Source organism: Suricata suricatta, chromosome 6 (assembly GCF_006229205.1).
Source record: "Suricata suricatta isolate VVHF042 chromosome 6, meerkat_22Aug2017_6uvM2_HiC, whole genome shotgun sequence".
NCBI classification, from domain to species: Eukaryota; Metazoa; Chordata; class Mammalia; order Carnivora; family Herpestidae; genus Suricata; species Suricata suricatta.
The window spans coordinates 73,850,463-73,873,677 of NC_043705.1; the positions used below are offsets into that span (position 1 = coordinate 73,850,463).

The 23,215-nt window shown below is 34.5% G+C and overlaps 1 protein-coding gene across 2 annotated transcripts in view; it reads right to left on the reverse strand.

Moving 5' to 3' along the window:
* ST8SIA4 (ST8 alpha-N-acetyl-neuraminide alpha-2,8-sialyltransferase 4) overlaps positions 1 to 23,215 on the reverse strand; it is a 100,956-nt gene that overhangs the window by 54,667 nt on the left and 23,074 nt on the right. For both annotated transcript variants that reach the window (XM_029942645.1, XM_029942646.1), the window contains exon 4: positions 2,873 to 3,166. In XM_029942645.1, the coding sequence (XP_029798505.1) occupies positions 2,873 to 3,166 (294 nt within the window). The remainder of the gene's footprint in view (positions 1 to 2,872; positions 3,167 to 23,215) is intronic.

A 23,215-nucleotide genomic window follows, 5' to 3' on the forward strand; every position in this document is an offset into this window, starting at 1 on the left:
GTATTTACCCAAATGAGTTGAAAATTATGTTCGCCTCCAAACCAGTCCACAGATGTGTATAACATCTTTATTCATAAATGTCAAAACTTAGAAGAAATAAGTGAATGAATAAACTGGTACATCCAAACAATGCAAGATTATCCAGCACTAAAGAAAATGATCTGTCAAGCCATGAGAAGACATGGAGGAATTTTAAATGCTTACTGCTAAGTGCAAGAGGCCAATCTGAAAAGGCTTACTAGCAGGTCCCATGGTGTAATGGTTAGCACTCTGGACTTTGAAAAGGCTTACTATATGATTTCCTACTACACGGCATTCAAGGAAAGACAAAACTATAGACATAGTAAAAACAAACAAAAAACAAAAAAAGTTCTTACCATGTATTACTGGGAAGAAATAGACTAAGAGACTGAACACAGAAGACTGTTAGATAAGTAAAACTACTCCATATGATACTATAATGGTGGATACGTGTTATTACACATCTATCAAAACCCACAGAGTGAACTGCGGTGTAAACTATGAAGTTTGGGTGATAACGTTGTATCAAAGTTGGTTCATCAATTGTAACCAATGTACGGCTCTGGTGTGAGATGTTGATAGTGGGGCTATGCATGTGTGGGGGCAGGGAGAATATGGGAAGTGTCTGTACCACCCTCTCAATTTTGCTGTGAACCTAAAACTGCTCTAAAAATAGTCTATTAAAATAGTACTAATTCAGAGTAATCTTAAATTTTGTCAGTTTCCTATAATCAAAGAGCACTTTCTTCAAAAGATTTTTTTGAATCTTAATAAGCTATCATTGGAGTATGTATGAATATTTGCATATGTGGGTCAGAGTATATGTGTCTCTGTGTGTGTACAAGATAAGACAATAAGACTGAGTGCTATCTTTAATATTTTCTCACACTCAAATGAAACTCAAGATTAACATATCAAAAAATAGGATTTGTTTTTAGCACAATGCTTTATAAAGTTATCCTGTTAAAATACATTTTTGGGGGCATCTGGGAGGCTCAATCGGTTGGGCATCTGACTTGGGCTCAGGTCATGATCTCCCGGTCTGTGAGTTCAAGCCTCAAGTTGGGCTCTTTGCTGACAGCTCAGGGCCTGGAGACTGTTTCAGATTCTGTGCCCCCTCTCTTTCTGCCCCTCCCCCACTCACGATCTGTCTCTGTCTCTCTCAAAAATAGATAAACATTAAAAATTTTTTTAAATACTTTTTTTCCTTCAGAGTGAAACTGTAATTACCAGGAATACCGTAGTTTAAAAAAAATACCTATCCTCCAAATGAATGTATTTTATCTCACTTTGTTGAAGCTTCATGTCAAACATCAAAAGAATGAATGTTGAATAACAATGATTTAGTTATAAGAATGTAATTTCATTGTGTGCAGAATAACAGAATCCAAGAAACTGTCTCGAGCCTTAAACAAAGAAATGGTAAATCCTGAAAGGAAAGTATCACAATAATAAAACAAAATGAAAACACCTTAGCCCAGCCCCAATTACAATATATGCAGCAAACTATTTTTAATTCTGGGCTTGGAAACTTTTTTTCTTTCAGAACTTCTATCCTTGGTATTTAATTGGTCCCTTGAACTTGCCCTTTCTTTCTTTCCATGGCCACTAATTCTGCCCTATATTTTTATCATCTTGTGGGTAAATTAATAAAAAAATTTACTTGGTCTTCATTCCTCTAGCACTTCTTGCCAATTCAGAGTCTGCTGTTACAAGACTCATTCTCCTAACCTCACACATATAACTGTGCTTTAAAATAAAATTGATTCTCTTACCAATCAGATCACAAGTTATTTTTCCTACCTTGTATTCCAATCCTCCACAATGGACTCCATTAATCCACAAGTTTACCTTGTTCTTAATTCTATCCTTCTGTTTGGTTTTCTCTGTCACTGTCTCTGTCTCTCTGTGTTTCTGTTCTGTTTCTCTCTTTCCTTCTCTTTTTATCCCTGATAAATAGCTATTCTGTTTTTCATGTCTGGTTGAAATGTTAGATTTTTAAGTGTTCTTTGCTAACATGAGAAACAAATTCTACACTCCTAACAATATACCCTCTTACCATTCATTTATGTCCTAGCCACTTGTATATATACATCTGTTTCCACCATAAAGCCTATGCATTCCTTTAAAGAAGTGATCAGACTTACTCATTTTTCTATCTCCAATAGCTAGCATTCAGTAGATATTCAATAAATACACATTATCGCTTATCTTTGTGTTATGTATTTTACACATTTATATGTGTGCAGGACTGAAGTTGGCCTTTTGGCCACTTGCCACTTTTATATAAAAGTCTATTTCTTGTTTCTACATCTGTGCTTGTATTAATAAAAGGGAAATGTCAACTTAATTCATAAAAATGGAATCTATGGCTTTTGGGGGAAGCATTAGAGCATGTATGTCAGCCCGCCTTCTCTATCTCTAGCAGACTCCTTAACTACAGAAGGGACTTCAGTGCTCCTTAAATATACCTAACATTTTTGACTCCACAATATTGCCTAGTTGCCATTTAGCACTTCTGCTGGTACTTTTCTTACCTCAAATTCATCAACTTTACCATAAATCCTTACTACTCTTTAACACGGCAAAACATAAAACCCAGTTGTTTGCTTATGAGCAGACATAAATAAATGCCAAGTTCAAATATTTGCTTTTTTAAGAAAGAGAACAAGTTAAGATAACACAGTACCTAAACAAAATGCAAGTTGCTGAATGGAGTACCTATCATTAAAAAAAGTGGAAACATATATCCATTGGGAGATTTCCCTGAAGCTCCCTCCTGTCTAGGGAAAAATGTTTAGTTATGTGTTCCATTGTGCCAAGGACAGACTAGTCCTTTCCAGACACTTACCCTCTGACAGCGTGAATAAGTCTCAGTGATGGATAGGCAGTTCGCACTTTCAGTTTGTTCTTAAGGATTAATGCATTAACCCACTCCACGTGCTTCTCTCCTCCTTTGACCATGAAAGCAGGGATCCAAAGGACACTGTCATTCAGCATGGAAAGTCTATGCACAAATTTTTCTCTGTCACTCTCATTTCGAAAGCCTCCAAATGCTCTTTGTACAACTGATGGATTCATGGTAATAAAATCTGATTTAGTTCCCACATCTGCAGCAAACTCCACCACAGGGGCTAGATTACACCTGAAGAGGAAAAAATTAATGAACAAATGAAAACTAAATATGAAACATCCACTCCTAAAACAGTGTGCATGAAAAAAAAGGGGGAACAAGCATTTTTTTTTCCTACCAGGTTGGAAAAATAAGATAATCTGCCTGGTAAAATTATATTTTCAGCAAGTTACCACATAGTTAGGAATATTGTCTTCAATAAGGATGTGCTCTTATAGGGCTCAAACTGTCATTTATATCAACCTGTTGTCTAAGAATACTTTTGCTGCTATTTTCATAAAACCACATGATATGAATTTCTAATCATTGAATTTATGGTGGTAAATTCACAAAAGCTCAGTTTCCATGCAGTAGGCAACCTAAAACCACATGCTGTTCTCTAAGTAAAACACACATCAGACAATATTCTAGTCTGTACTATTTGTCAAACTTAAGTCATTTTAACAATTTTATAGACACAATTAAGTGAAGGTGGCTTTTCCTTATCCTGAGATTCAGTAAAAGGACAATTCCTTTTAGCATTTTCCACATTCTTTAGCATTTCCATATTCTTAATTGTCCTCTACAGCCGTAAATGGGAAAGAAATGTAAGAAAAGTGGAATTATCACATTTAATATGCCTTTTTGAGATATTAAGTAATTCAGAAAAGCGTTACTATCAAATATCTTTCTGTTCCTTTTGAGCACATCATCAAAATGCCCATTTTTCCCTGCTATCAGGCCACATCTGCTTTGTGGAGGAGGGACAGAATTTGAAGTCCTGATCTCTCCACTGAAGCTCCAGGGTCTCACAAAGTGCCTGCACCTGATTTCATTCTTATAATGCAAGAAAGCTTTGAAAAGCACCTTGAATTTTGTCTTCAATCAATTTGTGGTGCTTCTTTGATCCTATCACATAGAACTTTGGATATCTTTCCTAAAATTGGTTAAAAATATTTTTAATTTTCTAAAAAACATTAAGTAGGTGAAAAGTTAGATATTTAACAGGCAATAGTTTGCTAATTTAGAAAAAATCATTTCAATCTATTCAATCTACCCCTTATAGAAAACACATACAGTACATACACACAATTTCTCCTTTTTTCTTTCCTTATATCAGCCTTTAAATAAAAAGGAGAAATACACTGATTTCCTTTCTGTATTTTTGCAGGTTATACTGGATTATCAAAGTTTCTCACATTTCTCTTCCTTGTGCTCTTTGCTACTTTAATTCTTGAAAAAGTCAAATTTAATTAAAGGGTGAAGTGTGTGTTCCACTATTAAAAATACTAGCTTGTATATCTTTCCTTATCTCTCTTAATTAATATATCTTATTACTTGCTAGATCTCTGGCAAAATTTAGCTACCATAATGAACATCTCACAAGATTCAGCAAAGTCTGTGTTACTTAGGATGAGCCCTCAGAGAAAACAAAAAATAATGGATTGTATTGTTCAGAAAATAAATAATTTTTCAAATTATATAAATTTAATTATTCCCACTACATTGTATGATAGAGTATTTATTTGTCTCTAGCCTGATCCATGCACTATATGAGATTAGATATGATTCATTCCCATCACAGTAAGAATATTATGAATGCCATCATAATATTATGAAGAATATTATGAAAGGAATAGCTACATGTGAACAGAAGCCAAAATGGACATCTTATTGTGGAATTCACAGTAGATTGAGTACATAATCATTTTTCAAGTCTTCAACTGTGTTCATATCAACTTTAAAAATAATCAAAAATTCTAACCAAGTTGATTGTAAGATAGATTTGTATACTGCAGGGGACATGCATTCTGAACATCTGTATTACAGATACTTCTCCTTCCTCAGGTAAAGCTTGTTAATATTACAGCTAACAATATATCTTTCCACCAAATTCCTTAGCAATTCTTTTCAGAGGATTTCTACTGTAGAAAAACAATATCTCTACTTCATTTTGTATATAATTGTTAAAATTACCAGAGCCAACCCAGTTAGAAAAAACAAAAATAACATTTACTGCATTATCTTTTCAAGGGAAAAACATCACTTAATTACTTTATGCTTTTCATTAATTTTTCTTATCACATATTTTAAAATGCCCCTACTGCAGCACGTGGGTGGCTCAGTGGGTTAAGCATCTGACTCTTGATTTCAGCTCAAGACCTGATCTCAGAGTTCATGGGATAGAGCCCCATACTGGGTTCTGTGCTGGCAGTGCAGAGCCTGTTTGGAAATCTCTGTCCCTCTCTTTCTACCCCTCCCCTGCTCATTCTCTCTCTCTTTCTTTCTCTCTCTCTCTCTCTCTCTCCCCCCCTTTCTTTCTCTCTCTGAAAAGAAATATACATTTCACATGTGTATATATATATATATGTATATATATATATATATACATATATATATATGAAAAATTTTAAATGTCTCTACTCCCGTGTTGGCTAACACTTTTAGGATGTTAGAACTGACTTTTAGAATTGACTCAGCATGTTTCTTAAACATAACTGTCTAGCCATGTGATTTTTAAGAACTAATGAGAGATTCATCAGTAATGTTGGGTGTTGAAAAACAGGTGCTTTCCACTAGGAAGCAAAAGTAAACTTAGAGAATAAGAATATTTATGGAGAATCAGGTTGATCTAGGAGACCAACCAATATATATGATGCAAAGAATGCTACCTGATTGTGCTACTAACTAAAAGAGCATGAGATCAAAGAGTAATCGATTCACAGGAATTTACTGTAAAGTTTGTGTCCTAAGCAGAGTGCAAGCAGGCTTTGTGAGGGATGAAAACAGAGGTCCTGAAAATAGCACAACAGAAGGACGCATCATGAAATAGAATCTCCACTAGCTTTAGGAGTCCAGTATATTCATTTTCCTTGGAGTGACTATGTCTAATTTTTCACTGAAAGGAAAGATTAACATTGTGTCCACATGTGGTCAGTAAATTAACTACTCTGTGGTTGAGTCAGATATTTAGTCATATAATAAGCTGAATGCCACATAATCAGGGCAAGCATTAAGAAACCCAAAATAACCAACCAGCTGTGTTGCACTCTGCAATTCAGTAGACTTGTTGTGAACTTCGTAGTGTTACTGGTAGCGATACTGCTGAATGAGCAAGATTATGAATAGATATGCAATTAAACATTCTTCATCTTTCTTTTTTCTAAAATCTTCTGAGTGATTTTAATACTCAAAAGTATCCAGAATGTGTACCATTTATGAATTAACACATTATTTTTCATGTTATTCTTAATCTCTTATAACTGATCAGTGACCAATTTTTATTGTTATTTTTATTTTTTTTAGTGACCAATTTTTCTGTGAGTCAAAACTACTGAGTACATAAGAATATTTAATGCACTCAAACTCTATTACTTTAGCCAAATTAATTTTTTGTACTATTTTTGACATATCAAAAACATGAAAACAGGTATCCAGAATTAGGTATGTTGGCCAAACTCCCTGTATACTATAAGCTACCGAACTGTAAATTTATTTTTGTTTATTTTCCATTATTAAAAATTTGTAGGAATGTACTCTAGACCGCTGAAATTTCTTCTTGACCTCACACCAGATGTGACTGCCTCTTAATATTCCTTTTATACAGAAATGGAAGTACGTCCATTTCTTTCAAGACTATGTAAAATGTTTTAAATTAATTTTAACTTTAATTCATGTAATTTCTTAAGGAAAGAACCCTTATTTCATGTGTAACACCTCAGGATCACATAACTTCCTAGGAAAATGTCTTTTAATTTGTCAATATTCTCTGCATGTCCTTTAAGTAATAGCTTAATAGTCTAAGCAACTAGAAGTTCCCCCATTTCAATAGCTCAGCAGCTATGTCTTGAGAGTTCATTGTTCAATACCATATTATTAAAATACTCAGAACTCTTTTTTCCAACTATTTTATATTTATGATATTTTAGAATGATATTATCTGGCCAAAAGATAATCTTAACCATTATTGTTGGTAATATCAATAAGATAATGCTCATTAATTTAGCCATGCATTTATTCATCCCATGTTTTGTGTCATACCTTTATGCTAGCTATAGAACTAGTCATCCAAAATATGAAGGTAAAACAGTGTGCACTGTGATACAGGAGGTTGTTAATCACGTCTTTAAATGAATAATATAGATTAAATGAGAAGAAAACAATAATGAGTGGATTATAGGCCAAATTCTATATACTTTTTCATCATTTAATGTTTACTCAAGTCCCAAACATATGATTGACATCTTTTTTTTTTCTTTCTTGGCCAATCCCACTGTTTGTGTTTCTCTATATCAACACTGAAATCTCTCAACCCAAACCATCATTACCATGGGAACCACATTCGTCAACAGACTATGAAATGGGAGATGGCCTCTTCTCTTTTCTGCCCCCAGAGGAAGCTGATGGTTCATATCTGCTCCCATCCTGCTTTTGAGTTGAAGAGCCAAGAGAACAAAGAGTCTCTGATACCTGTTTCTTTTTTTTTTTTTTCAGGTTTTGTGGTTAACCTCTCCACATGGCTAGAGGAAGCTAAAACATGCAACCCATCAGTCAGTCTTCCTGACTATTGAGTGACTGTAGTAGGCCCTGAAAAGACCTGAAGCCAATAATTTTTGCAATATTTTGAGGTAAGGAATAATATTAGCTCCACTTCAGAGATGAGAAACTAAGGTCAAAGTAGTTAATAAACATGTTCAAGGACATAGTGCATACAAAAGAAAAGCACAACTGTTTTAGAATGATTCAGGACAGGGGTTTTAATTGACACTATGTATACATGTGATTTCTTTCAGAATCAGAGAAAATGTCAATATGTTCATCCTTCACCCCAACCTTCCTGTAGGAGAAAGAGTGCAGACTCCCAGAACTTAAGCATATTACACAAGTCCATTCAGTCATATGTTCCCCCAAACCTGAGAAGTTATTAAATAAAGGGTTTTAAGTATCTAAACCATAAAAGATAATATTTATATTTCAGATCTCTTGAAGGAGAGGATTTTCAGAATGTTGATAAAAAATTAAGTATCCAATTGATGTGACTTTTTGAAATCTGAAGCACAGGATTAACAGTTAATTTATATGTTGCATAACATTACATAAAACAAAGTAAACAAAGTGTAAGAAATAGAAATGAAACATCATGTTGAACATTTGCATTTCAGTGTAATAGATGGACACAGAAAGACACAATCACACATACACATGTCACATTTTATGCTTGCTGAACAGATAACAATTAATGAAATTCTCAACTTGACAGAAATAAAAACAAATGACACTTATGTCATGAAAATAACGAAGTGACAAACCAGAAGAGGAAATTTTTTCACAAATCCAGTTTGTTTACATTATTGGCAAGCATGGGAAAAACAGTGCCATATTATTTTCAGGGAATTCACAGAATTAAAAAAAAATCAAACTCATTCTAAAATACAAAAATGAGGGGCACCTAGATGGCTCAATTAGTTAATTCCCTGACTTCAGCTCAGATCATTATCTCACAGTTCATGGGTTCGAGCCCCACATCGGGCTCTGTGCTGACAGCTCAGAGCCTGGAGCCTGCTTCAGATTCTGTATCTCCCTTTCTCTCTGCCCCTACCCAGCTCACACTCTATCTACTTCTGTCTCTCTCAAAATTAAACATTAAAAAAATGAATACTGAGACTTATTTTAGGCTATGTCATTCCCACATTTCTGCCAAACCAAAATGGAGTCACTGGGCAAAGTTGCTTCAACTGCATAGATATGATTTAATAACTTAGTTTTTCTTTGGGGGGGGGATTAGGGGTGAGGAAAGAATGTTAATGAATGGATATGTTGTACTTAAATCAAATAATATATCAAATATTCATCTAATATGTATTCAATTTTGGCTTAAATTTTAATAAAAAGTATTTAACTTAGTTTCTGCTCTCAGTCATCTTTTTGTTTTATGTTTATTTATTTTTGAGAGACAGAGAGACAGCATGTGAGGAGTGGGGGAGGGGCAGAGAGAGAGAGGGAGACAAGAATCCAAAGCAGGCTCCAGGCTCTAAGCTGTCAGCACAACCCAAAGAGGGGCTCCAACTCACATGAGATCATGACCTGAGCCAAAGTTGGACACTTACCCAACTGAGCCACCCAAGCGCCCCCCCCTCAGCCATTCTTTTAAGAGTAGCTATGTGGGCATTGGTGTTCACATCTGACCTGTATGGCTTTGGGCAAGTTACTTAATGTCTCTGAGATCCAGCTTTTTCTTTTTTCTGTTTTTTTTCTTTTTAAAAAATTTATTTTTATTTATTTTTATTTTTCCCCAACTTTTTATGTAAATGATGCTATTACTACTGATTGAAATGCTATTGAGAAGATTGAAACACAATATCTGAATTTCCTCTCAGAATTGCTTGCTTAGAATTGGTAATATATATTAGCTTATGGTAATTTTTTTATAAGCCCTTTCCTTTTGCAACCTATTGTGAGAGACAAAAAGAATGCATGCTGGCAAATTAAAGAGCATGCAGATAGAACAAAACTTATTGAACAACAGTGGGGGGGTATACTTATAGCACATTTAATAAACCATTTGGCTGGAATTGAGCCCCCCTTTCCCCCCAAAAAATAACTAATTAGGATTTAAATGGTTGATTCAGTGGTTGATTAAAAACGATTTGCATATGAGACAAAACAAGTCTAACTTCATAGGCAGTATGAAAAGTATTCAAGCTCATAGACACAGCCAAATGTACTTAAGAATGAGAATAGGACAAATATATGCAGGAAAAACTAAAATAAAGTTCTACAGTTAGGACTTTGACCCAATTACTATATAAGGTAGTGAAGGCCTTTTACTACAGCAGTAAGAAGAACAATAGCTAAGTTTTATTTAGCATTCATTATGTGCTGGAAATTGTTCTATTTGCCTTTTTATTTATTTATTTAATTTTTGCCTTTTTTCTCACAGTAACCTCATAAGACAACACTATCATTATGCCTCTCCATTGATGAAGTAACTGAGTTTTGGTAAGGTGTATACACTCACAAAGCTTGTAAAGAGTAAGGCAGGTTTCAGGGCGTCTGGGTGGCTTAGTCGGTTGGGAGTCCAACTTCGGCTCAGGTCATGATCTCGCAGTTCGTTAATTCAAGCCCCACATCAGGCTCTTTGCTGACAGCTCAGAGCCCAGAGCCTGCTACAGACTGTCTCCCTCTCTGCCTGCCCCTCCCCCACTCACACTCTGTCTCTCTCTCTCTCAAAAATAAACACTAAAAAAAAATTAAAATAAAGAGTAAGGTAGGTTTCAAGCTCCGAAATATTGTGCATCAATTAATTTCTATGAATGAGAAGGAAGAACTAGACAAATTTATGTATCTTCGTCACAATTTCAATTGCACTTGAATGTAATAGAGCTGTATCTGATCATCTCAGTAATTTCACTGATTTACATATCTGGTCTGAAGCTCTGGTTTGCTAAAGGAAGTGAGAAAGTTACATCCTTCCTCACTCTCCTGTAAACTCTCTTCACCAAAGGTGGGGTCTTGGATGGGAAAAGGTAACTATCCTGGCATGTGGAGATTACTCCTTGGGAGGAATATATAAACATCTGTGTTCTTCTGAAAAACAAGCAAAGCAAGTAAACTTGAAAAGGAATGTGAAGGGGAATAAAATAAGCAGATTTTGGAAGAAAGGTGAGGGAATTTAAGTAGAGGGACACCTGGTTGGCTCAATGAGTTAGGCATCCAACTTCAGCCCAGGTCATGATCTCATGGTTTGTGGCTTCTAGCCCCACATGGAGCTCTGTGCTAAGTGTGCAGAGCCTGCTTGGGATTCTCTCTCTTCTCTCTCTGCCTCTCCCTTGTTCATGTTCTCTCTCTCTTTCTATCTCTCAAAATAAGTAAATAAGCTTTAAGAAAATAGATATACATAGACTAAGAAAGAAAAGGGAGACAGGAAGGAGGGGGAAAAAAGGAAGGAAGAAAAGAAGGCAGTAGGCTGGCAGTGATATTTATTTATTTATTTTTCAAGTTTATTTATTTTGAGGGAGCGTCAGAGAGAGAGGGAGAATGAGAACCCCAAGCAGGCTCTGTGCTGTGAATGGAGAGCCCGACATAGGGCTCAAGCCCACAAACCCATGAGATCATGACCTGAGCTGAAATCGAGTCATTCACTCAACTGACTGAGCCACCCAGGTACCCCTGGCAGTGCCATTTAGAAGCACAAGACTAAAGTTCAAGTTGAGACTCTATGGCAACGTTAGTGAACTACGTTCTCTTCTCTAAAATAAGGAAATTGTCTCAGGCAAGAATTAGTTTAATGATGAGTCTATTCATGTGTGAGTAGAATGAGTCTACTCACTGAGTTTAATTTTGAAACAAGTACGCTGAAGTGTTTAGGTGTTCATTTTATTTCTCTTCTGGACACTTCTTTCTCCTAAAAAGTGTTCTCATTCTGAAAAGCTAATATGAACAAGATGTATTGTTGAAAGGACAAATATCCTGGGTTTAAAAAAAAATGTGAGAATACTGATGATCTTGAAACAATATAGAGAATAATGGAAGGCTATTAGTATTGTTAACAAATTTAAATGTAATATAAAATATAAATATCTCATCTTATATAAAGCACTGGATTAAAAATAAGGCCTAACACGTATAGACTTATTCTGAGATTTCAGCTTACGAAGATAATTTTATCTCAAATGGCCTCTGCCTAGACTTTCACGATTAAGTCTAACATATGAATAGACAGGAGTCTGGGAAATCAGGAAGGGTGGTGACAGAGATTCTCACTCTGAGTCCACATTTTTAATCAATCTCAAACTTAACATTTATCATTCTTCTTCTTGGAGCCTGCTTAATTTTCAGTAGCATGAATACTTACAAGTCATCACCTATTTTTCAAAACACAATAAAAAAAATGGAGGAGGGATAAAAGGAACAGTAGGAGAAGTAAGGCATTGGAAGGGCAATGGCTTACAAATATATTTTTCTCAATTAAAACTAAATTCCCCCAGCCTCTGCTTGTCAATGCACGGTTATGTGCAACAAACAATGTAGAAGGAAAGAATTTTAACTGCTGTCCTCTAACTGGGGCTTGACAATATATTTATAAAAGTTATAAACCTCCTAAGCATTGTTAAAAACTTGTCATTATACTACACATATTTTAAATGTGATTTATTAATATCAGCCTTTTCACAATTAAGAACTGCATATAATTGTTTTCTTTATCTGAAAAGTAATTATGTGTTGTATATAGGGTAGCAAGACTAATATTTATTTGAATTACTGTAAATGTTATTTCTTGGAATTGCATATAGAATGAATCCTAAACATACCCTCAAAACACTTCCTCAGTAATTAAAAAACATCATTTTTATTTTTCTGAAGAGGGTGTAAAGAGAAAATGCTGCCAGTTGCTGAGAAATTCCCTGTTCATTGTCTTGGGTAAAAATTCATGATTGGGATATTTAAGACATGGGGTGGGAAGCCAAGTGAGAATTCTTAGGATATATTTTCAGGTGCTCCTGTCATCAGGGAACTGGCCGCTCCACTGACCAATGGTGGCTGAGCAGTTACTACTGTTCTACAGAGGGCAGAACTGATTCAGCATGAAATTATTTCCTTAAAAATTATGTTGTGCATTAAAAAGAAGGAAACTGGATTCATGAAGTATTACGGTTGGTATTTTAATCACCCAAGCCAGAAAACCAAGGCAGAAAAACTGTAACTTTTTCTCTTTGCAATTCATGGTGTTAATAAACAGTGTACGCTATGGCCATTACCGTGGCTGTGGGAAATACATCCAAGGTTTCTAACTTTTAGTGATTATACTATCAAACTTGTCACAGCAACATAACTTTGACATTTAATTTTCTCATTTAAGGAAAGAAGAAAAAACTTTGTCATTGTAAGTTATGAATATTGTTTTCATTTTTTTTGAAAGTACAACCAAAGGTTGAAAAATTATTTCTAACTTAGCAAATATGATTTATTCCACACTAGGCCCTGGAAAGACAGTTGGTAGAATGTTCAGAGGATTTAGGCATTCTGGCACCAGTCAAGTATTCAGAAAAATGGCATATTATGAGTGAATAAAAATGAATGGTTTATTTTCTGATATAAAAAAGTAGGCCAAGGCAACTTCACATTCATTAAATCATATTTATTCTATGCAGAACTTCCTCATACTCTGTTTTAGTAGAAATTCATGTTTTTGACTTGGCAAAAAGGCCTTGATCTCCATATTTCATTCATCCTCCGTATCTGATTCAGAAAGTTCCTCTCAGAGTCTCTCTCCCAAATAGGGCTGCCTGGGTGGCTCAGTCGGATAGCATCTGACTTGGGCTCAGGTCTTGGTCCTGCAATTTGGGAGTTTGAGGCTGGTGCGGACAGCTCAGAGCCTGGAGCCTGCTTTAGGTTCTGTTTCCCTTCCTCTCTGCCCCTCCCCGACTCACGCTCTGTCTCTGTCTCTGTTTCTTTAGAAAATTAACAGTAAGAAAAGGAAAACTCTCCTGAACATCCTCTCTCCTCTCTATTCCTATTGATATTTTCCCACCATGTTTCTTTGAACTACTGTTGAGAATCAATTTGTTAATTAGTTATTTTTCAAACTCCTAGCTACACCCTTGGTGGATCATGAATTATATTGGGGGTCACTGATCAGCAATTTTTAAAGAACATGAAAAAAGAGAATGATAACATTACAAAAGTACAGTGTTTCTTGCACATAATTTTATGAAAATTTGTTGGTTTGTGTGTGGGGGGGGGCATATGTAGTAAGAGCCACGGAAGCAGCAGTAGGAGTATGTCATGATGTAAGTCAATTTTCTTACTATGCATCTTTCTTAAACAGAATTGAAAAAAATTGCTCTACCCGATTCTTTAACACAAAAATTTCAACTATATTATTATGTTTCAAGGATGTTATCATCTTATTGAAATGCACACTTGATCACATTTTTATCCTAACCCAAAATTCTTCACTGATATCAGTCCAGGGCTTTCAGACATTGTCCTTATCCTTACTTTTCAGAATTTTCTTTCTATAAGCCTATTGCTTATCTTAGATCTGAGTGGCTTCAGACTACTCCATGCAGTCTATGTCTTTTCTATCTATGTGCCTTTATTTATGATGAGGTTGCTGCCTGAAATGACCTCCCTCTCCAATACACTCTAGCCTCTAATCCAAAAAAAAGTTATATTTGTTCTTAAAAGCCAAAGGTTAATATCCATTGCAATTCTTTACATGATTTCTTTGGCAGAACTAATCACTTCCACTCTACTGATCTAAATTATTAGTACCTTTATTCTATCACATATGAAAAGCTATCATATTTAGTTGCAAGTATAAGTGCTGATATCTTTAATGAAATTAGTAGAGCTAACCATAATAATGAGAGTTACTTTAAGTATCTTGTGTATGTGAACTGAGAACCTGTGCACAGGAATTTGATCTCTTAGTCTTATAAAAGCACTGCTGATGCTCTAAACCAGGTCCTGAAAACATGCAGAACTGGTTCAGAGGTTAACATAGCTTTGGAAAATGGGCAATTTTGCTTGAATATTTCCTCACTGAAAGGGGACAGGCTCCTACCCCCTGGATTGGGCCCTCAGGCTGTCTTGTGAGCTCTGCACCAAATCTTCTGATACCTGTACAATTACTTCAATTTTTAATTTTAACATGTTAGTTCTGTTAAACATGTTAAAGATGTCCCATTAGACATTTGACATAATGTGTGTTTTGAGAGGTGAGCTAAGGAAAACAAAAGTTACAGTACTAATAAATATGTGTTAAGCTGACAATTGCATTTTAACTGAAACTGCTAAAATGTTTAACTGTCAGAAGCTGTGCTGACTAGAATAGACCATCTTTTTAAGTTGGAATTATTTAAACTAAAGCAAGAAATGTGATCTGTTCCACTGATGTGTCTAGTTTAGGTAACTAGTGTTTTCTGCAAGCAGAGACGTTCCTTCAAAACAAGTTAGAAAGACCGGAGTTCTAAAGACTGATAAAATGTTTTCACTTTGATTTTTTAAAATGCCCATTAAGTCCACATTTACCCGTAAGAAGAGTTAGTACATAGGGATGGTAAGTGGAAACAAGAAACTACGAGTGTTTAGCATTCTTCTGGTTGTTAGGACCCCTCCCCCTTTATTTTATTAAAATATAACAAGTTTCAGTTGGTGGTTCATAAAAATGAAACTCCCAGTTCTCCCTTAACCAGACAGTATTCTGGTTTTTTTTTTAATTGAACGCCACATAAATACTGAGGTAAATTTAGAAGCCTCTTCTGTGTTAAAATTGCCCAAGACTTAGAAATACCCTCATCAGGTAACTACAGAATAGATCAAAAATATTATAAATATAAAAGGCACCAAATTAAGTATTCCAAATATTAATAGTTTTCTTAAGATACATATAGAAAATCATGCTTGGGGAGTTTGAAAAATGAAAGTGAAGGGCAAGGTACGCATATATACACGTTAGAAAACTAAGAGTTATTATCAGTGATCTTGATCATTGGGACTAAAAAGGATGAAAAGCACATTCACACTATACTCTGATAAGATGATGTAAGCAAAGAATAAGGGCAATAATCACTGTAAAAATACAATATTCTTAGAAAAGGAATTATTTTTCCTGTTCGAAACAGAACTGTCTTAAAACTTAGTTTCATTCATTTTTATAGTTAATTCCGTCTGTCTCACTGGCAGCAATACTTGATTCTAGCTCTATTATTTACTGTACTGTCCTATTTTTTTTTTTTACTCCTCTCCATGTCTATCTCCTCCATTGGACTAAAAACTGCACACAGATTAGAACATGTAATTTATCTTTATTTTCCTAATATCTACTGCAGTCCCTCAGGATATGGCATCTAGTGGCTGCTTGATAATTGTTTGTTGAATGAAACAATACTTGTTGAAATTATGTGACAAAAATTTCATAGAATTATTGCTTTTACTTTTAAACTTTAAATACATGTTTTTAATGATACTTAAGTGCCATATATTTGTGCCAAAGATGATATCATTGCTCAAAAAATTATGGGACTCTAATTATGAACTTCTTTCCTCAACAATTTATGGATCACAATAGAAAAATCACTTTCAATTATTTATAAGATCACCAAGCTTTTGACTCAAGACCATTTTGTTCAGTCTGATCATCTGCATAATTCATTAAACATAATGAGCTACCAGTTACAAATTTTTTGGATACTATATATAAGTTATTCAAATTTTAAAGAACATTCACATAATTGAATTATCTATAATCGTGTTTCATAAATGAGGAGGGAGAATGCTTTAGTGTACATAGCTTCAGATCTGGGATTTAAACCCAACTTTGAGTCTACAACACTACAAATTCAACAGATGGTAGCTACACTTGTGAGCTTGGCATAATGTTTAAACTTGTTAAATCACTATGTTGAACACCTAAAATTAATCTAACATTATGTGTCTACTATACTTCAAATAAATAAGTTGGCTCAAAATGAAACTGAGGTAAATAAAACAAAATAACAACAAAACTACAAATTTAAAATTTATTGCACAATATCAAAGTTTCAGATGATTTTGATTATCCAAAACACATACTCTCTCTCTCTCTCTCACACACATACACACACACACACACACACACACACACATACACACACACACACTATCACTACCAAAAAGAGAAGTTAAGCTAACTCAAACGTAAAGCACTTTGAAGTTTCCCGTTAAAAGATAATCACTGTTAACATTTGATACCATACTGGCTGCTAATAGTCTAAAAAAAATATTTCCAGTAATGGCATAAGTCAAACAACATACCATAAAGACTGCATTCTGTAGTTCCAAGAATTTTGGTGGATGCTGGTAAAGTAGATATGGGAAGTAGAAGGTCTTATCTCTTAGAAAAACGTCAGGGTCCTTTCCCCAAAACTATACTAAATGATGTTGATGTAAAACAGCTTCTCTCACTTTTGATGAAACTTGTACTTACTGGTTCTTCTTTATTTTTTAGGTACCATTACTTCTCAAGCCCCTGACTTTATCACATTTACAAAAATCTGTATGAATCATTCATTTTCTTTGGCTAAGAAGTGATACCCTTCTCTTAACTTTGAGTCTAACATTTGCTTGCATACATCAGGAAGAAAGGCAACACTCCTGAACCAAAGGGAACAAAAGCCAGATTATAGGATGCAATATCAAGTGGGAAATATTATTTCCACAAATTGACTGGTGAGAAGCAAATTTATTCATAAAACATGGCAACCAGAAGGAAACAAAATTGAAACAACAGGATAAGTTGACAGAACCTATTCCAAAGGTGTATATTGAATCATAAGAAAATAAAGTCATAGAGTTTCAGAGCCAGAAATAAATTTATGAGACCATTTAGTTCAACTGACTCATTTGGTATATTGGAAAATTGAAACCCAAAGTGATTTACATTACTTGTTCAAAGTCACACAACTATATTTAGTGCCAATGCCAGCAGGAGGGTCCAGGTTTCTGAGCTCTTGAATGAGTATTATTTCAATTATACTTCATGGGAGAATATGTACTGCTTAGCAACAATGACCATTTAACTGCGAATATTTACATCTTAGGTCACAGATATAATTTTCACACCACGAATATACTACAAATACATTAATCCTAACCATCAGAAGGAAGAAAGATTTACATTTGTTGAATAAATAAGTTGTACTTGAATTTATACTAGTCAATTTCACACATTATCTCATTTTATTTCTATACCCACAAAAAGGTATAGGAATAAGATAAGGATTATTTTCTTCAAAAGTAACCATGGCTTAGAGAAGTAAATAGTTCATTTAAGATTGAATATATATATTAAATGGAACAGCTAGGACTTGAAATCAGATCTATCTGATTTAAAGATTTATCTCATTTGATTAAGGTGTTAACTCTCTAGAGAGAAAAGGTCTTCAGTCTCCCCTCCCCCCTCATTTATCTGGCCTTGAATATGTTGGGATACTTTCTGCACACACTAAATAGATATTAGAAGAAAGGAATTTCTGAGGTGCCTGGGTGGCTCAGTCAGTTAAGCATCTGATTCCATCTCGGCTCAGGTCATGATCTCGCGGTTCACCAGTACTACCAGCGCTGCATTGGCTCTGCAGTGACAGTGCGGAGCCTGCTTGGGATTCTTTTTCTCCCTCTCTCTCTGTTCCTCCCCCAATCGCGTGCACTCTCGCTCTCTCTCTCTTTCTCAAAATAAACTTTTTTTAAAAAAGAAATTTCCTCTCTCTCTCTCAAAAATAAACATTAAAAAAATTTTTTTAAGGCCACCTGGGTGGCTCAGTCCGTAGAGCCTCTGACTTCAGCTCAGGTCATGATCTCATTGTGAGTTGGAGCCCCGCATGGTGCTCTGTGCTAACAGTTAGAGCCTGGAGCCTGCTTCGGATTCTGTCTCCCTTTGTCTCTGCTCCTCTCCTGATCACACTATGTCTCTGTCTTTCTCTGTCTCTGTCTCTCTCTCAAAAATAAATAAACATTAAAAAAATCTTTTAAAAGGAATTTCCTACAAAATGTCCATAGAGCATAACTAGAGGAAACTGCTCACTATAAAGTCAGATTGTTGTTTATTTTGTACTTCTGTGATTTTCTAAATTGTTTTTCCCACCTTATTAAGATATAGTTCATATAATATTGTGTACATTGAAGGTATACAATGTGATTATATACATATATATATATTGAAATAATTGCCAAAACAAAGGTTAGTAAAATATCCATCATCTTACATAGTTACCATTTTGTGTGTATGTGTGGTTTTATTTGTTGTTAGATTTGTTTTGTTAGCCTACTTTAAAGAATTGCTGGTGGCTTGTGGAAATATCAGACATTAAAATGGCATTCCTCATTCTGTTTTCATGATACGTTATCAAAATTTGAGATGTACCCTAAAAGGACAATCTCTCACTGGTCTTCATGTCTCAAAGTAAACATACAACTAAAAACCTCTTGATCTAGTACAGCAGAAACTGTTATTTCTAATTAAAAATATAAATGTTTCCAATCTTAATTTAAAAATAAACACTAAGCTTTGAGTAGCGGAGGAAAAAGCTCTATTGTTGCTTCCTTCCCTTACTGTGTGTACTCAGGAAAGTCACTCAAACTTTTTTTCCTACAGAAAAACGGTTAACCTAAGCCTGAGTAACTCAGAGGAAACAATGGGAACCACTTTGGTTTCTTCAAGATTAATTTTTGTCATCTAAGAAATATCACATTTTAAAATGTACCACATTCATGTTTATTGTCATTTGTATTTCCACCTATTATACGGTCCATTTCATTCTTTTATTTCCTTATTTTGCCTTGCACTCTAGCTCGACTGTCACTCTCTGACTTTGCCCTCATCATCTCTACCTTAGACTGTGTGCACTAGTACCATTTTTATCCCTCTCCAATTTATCTATCACCTAGAAATCTTCCTGTAATTTAAATTTGGCCGTATTTCTCTTCTACTGAGGGGCTTTACAGACTACCTGCAAAACAAAGTCCAATCTCCTTAGGAAGGCCCCAGGCTCCCTGGTTCCCTGTGTCTCAGCCTCCTTCTCCAGCCTCATCTGCTTCCACTCACCCACACAGCCTTCTATTCTAGCGTGCTGGAACCCTCCGCAGGACTGGAAAAGCCACTTTCTTCCATACTCAGGTCCCTCCGTGCATACTGGATCCAATTTGGACTTGGTTTCACTCTCTTTTCTCTCCTTTCTATATTTACCTTCTTAGTGAACTCAAGTGGTGCTTCCCTCAGGAAACCATCCTTGACCATCAGCTTATGTCTCCTCTCTACTTCACTACCAGTCCTTACTTCTCTGTATAACTTGAATAAAGCAATGGGCACATTTTTCATCATTGCTTTATCTCCCTCACTAGACTATGATCATCTCAAACTTAGAGACTTATTCTCCATTTTTGTATCTCCATTTCCTTAGATTAAAAAAAAATGAAAGTGTTAATGAATAAATTATAAGAAAGATCAAAGCTATGCTAAGTATGCTTGAAACAATAAACGCTGAAAGGTTTGTATTTGATTTTGGAGAAGATATTTTGGGCCTATGTCTATTACAGATGAGTTTGCTAGTTGAAAAATTAGAAATACTTTAAATCCAAAACTGAAGCCATATTTTAAAACTCTACAGAAGGATTGATCAACTCACCATTTGCTAATACTCAACTGTATCAGGAAATGATAATCTCTTGATTATCATTTTATATTAATATGAGTCATACCATCTTTCTCTGTCCTATGTATGCATTGGATTTCATCACATTTTGCCTCCTCTAGTATCTTCCTTATTCAGTGCTCTTCTTTTTATTTTATCTTTGATTTGTTTATTATTATGGTCCTTTAATCTGTAAATATGCTTATCCTTCTGTACCTCTAAGTATATCTCACTTCTGCTTATAACAATAATAAAACCCCAACAAGAAGAAACAAACCAACAAACTCTAAGGACCTTTTTTGAGCTACAGGATACTATGTAAATCCTACACAGGGTATAATGATCTTTCATTATGTAAGCCCAATATACCTGGACATTTCCCTTCCACATTGTTTCTCATTTTGAACCTCATAGCAGAATGGTCCCAAACTCTACCTAACCTAAGACCATGGAAAGTATTTGTCTTTATGCTTACTGGTTTCTTTGCCTTAGATTCCTCTTTTCCACTGCTTATAACAAACCATCCAGATATACCATAATTTACTTAAGCTTTTTTGTCATGCATTATACAATTCCTTCATATTTAAGCAATTGTTTATGTTTGGATAGATTCCTACAACTGGAAATAGTAAATAAAGGAATACATTATTTGCAAGGCTTTGTAGACTTTATCAACTTGATTTTTTAAATAATTGTATCAAGTTACATATTTGAAAGCATTTTGAAGGAGTGCCAGTATCAACACAACTTTGTACTGAATATTAAAAGTTTTAAAAATCCTTGCTAGATTGATAGATGAGAAATTGTATCTATTTATAATAATGTGTCTTTAGAAAATGGGATATGTATTTTAAGTCAATGTTCTAAAACTTAAAATAGTTATTCATTGTCATTTCCATTTTAAAAAATGATCTCCTCTAGATAAAATCTTTTTATCCAAAGAATAATGTGGTTGGGGGAAAAAAGTTAGACTTTCATCTCAGGTCACAATCCATAAGGAAGCCCATATTTGGTTTTAAGTTAAATTTAAAAAATCATAAATAATTATGTAAAATGGAAATTCTGATTTCTATCTAGAACATGAATTGTATGTTTAAAATCAAAAGACACAACAAAGATAATTTGTTTTATAAAAACTGCAAAATTTCAAAATCCAAAATATGAATAAAATATTAAGTAAAAATATGATAGAAAATATATGGAGTAATATTGCATATGCAGTGGAACTATCCCTAAAATATAAAATATAAAGTGGTTATTTTAATCAAAACAAACTTTTTAAAGTTTATTTTTGAGAGAGAGACAGAGATAGAGCATGAGCAGGGGAGGGATACAGAGAGAGGGAGACAGAGAATCTGAAGCAGGCTCCAGGCTCTGAGCTGTCAGCACAGAGCCCAATGTGAGGCTTGAACCCACAAACCATGAGATCATGACTCGAGCCAAAGTTGGACACTCAACCGACTAAGTCACCCAGGTGACTCTGATAAAAAAAAAAAAATGTTTTTAAATCTTTCCAATGCCTTGGACCTGGCTCATTACCAGAAGCTTAGCTGTTTGCAGTTATCACATTTGAGTTAAAGACAAACATATTTTCTGTGAAAGTGGAGGGGAAAGAATTAAGGCCATTTTCATGAACATGGAGAAAAGCAGAAATATTTTTCTCTGCCAGAAAAGAGTCTATTTTGCTGTAAGAGTTAGCATTCAGAGAAGGTCAAGAGGATGATTTAAAGTTTGCCATAAGTTACCCACTAGTGGAGAATCAAGAATTGATTACGTTATAAAAATGCATTGTATCAGTCAAGGGGAATCAATTCCTCTTTTTCTTTTTTTTGAAACATACTATCCCTTCTTTTAGGAAGCTTGATTATCATAAAGTAAAATATTTTTATCTTATTACTTCAGTTTCCTGAAGAAATATATATCTTCACTGCAATTATTTCTAATATTACATACTCAGATTTTATAGATGCTCCTATCTAGGAAGTGTTCCTGTCTGTGTCTTCGCCTTTCAAATGTATGTTATTCAGTGTCAACTATATGCATATTTGATAAATTTGGGGAAAGTATATCTTCTTGTATATATCAGACAATAAGAATTTGCATTTCTAGTCAATGTACATGACTATTAGAAAATGTACTGACAAATTTAATATTCAACTACAACATTTAAATTAAGCAAGATGTGTTTTAGTATCATTCATCATTAATTATTTTTACAGTTTATTCTTTTATTTATTAGATTTCCCAACTGACACTATAAAAACCCTTTGAAATGATAGGCCTATATTATTATTATTACAGTAGAAAAATTAGATATTTGTCCAATATTATGCTCCTATTATCAGGAACCTAGCTTTTTGACATCTAGCATATTTCACTATATAACTCTTCACATTTCTGTATTTTCTTTTTAATTGTAAGGGTTTAAATGAACTTTACTTATGGATGACTCCTCTTAACATATTAATTTTGAAATTCAATGTTGTATAAACTCTAAGACAACAATACATGAACACAAACTGCATTTTTCTTAAGTCCTACATTGATTCTTTCATTCAATAATTACATAGCATATATATTCTTCAGCACATCAGTTTTCATCTAGATCCTGAAGATACAGGCTAAATAAACTAAACATATTAGGAGTTTCAGCTTACCTGAGCTTAGTGTCTACATATACTGAGATGTCCAATACATCTCAAACCTTAAAGCATGTAAGAATCACCTGAGCACTGTGACCAAATGTGCATTCTGACTCAACAGGTCTGCTGCAAGTTCTGAGATTCTGTATTTCTAACGAGCTCCCAGGTGATGACAACATTGGTAGTTCAGAAGTACAATTTGAGTAGCAAGGATTTACTTACATAAATATATATGTATAAGTATTCATACGTAGGTATATAGATAGATA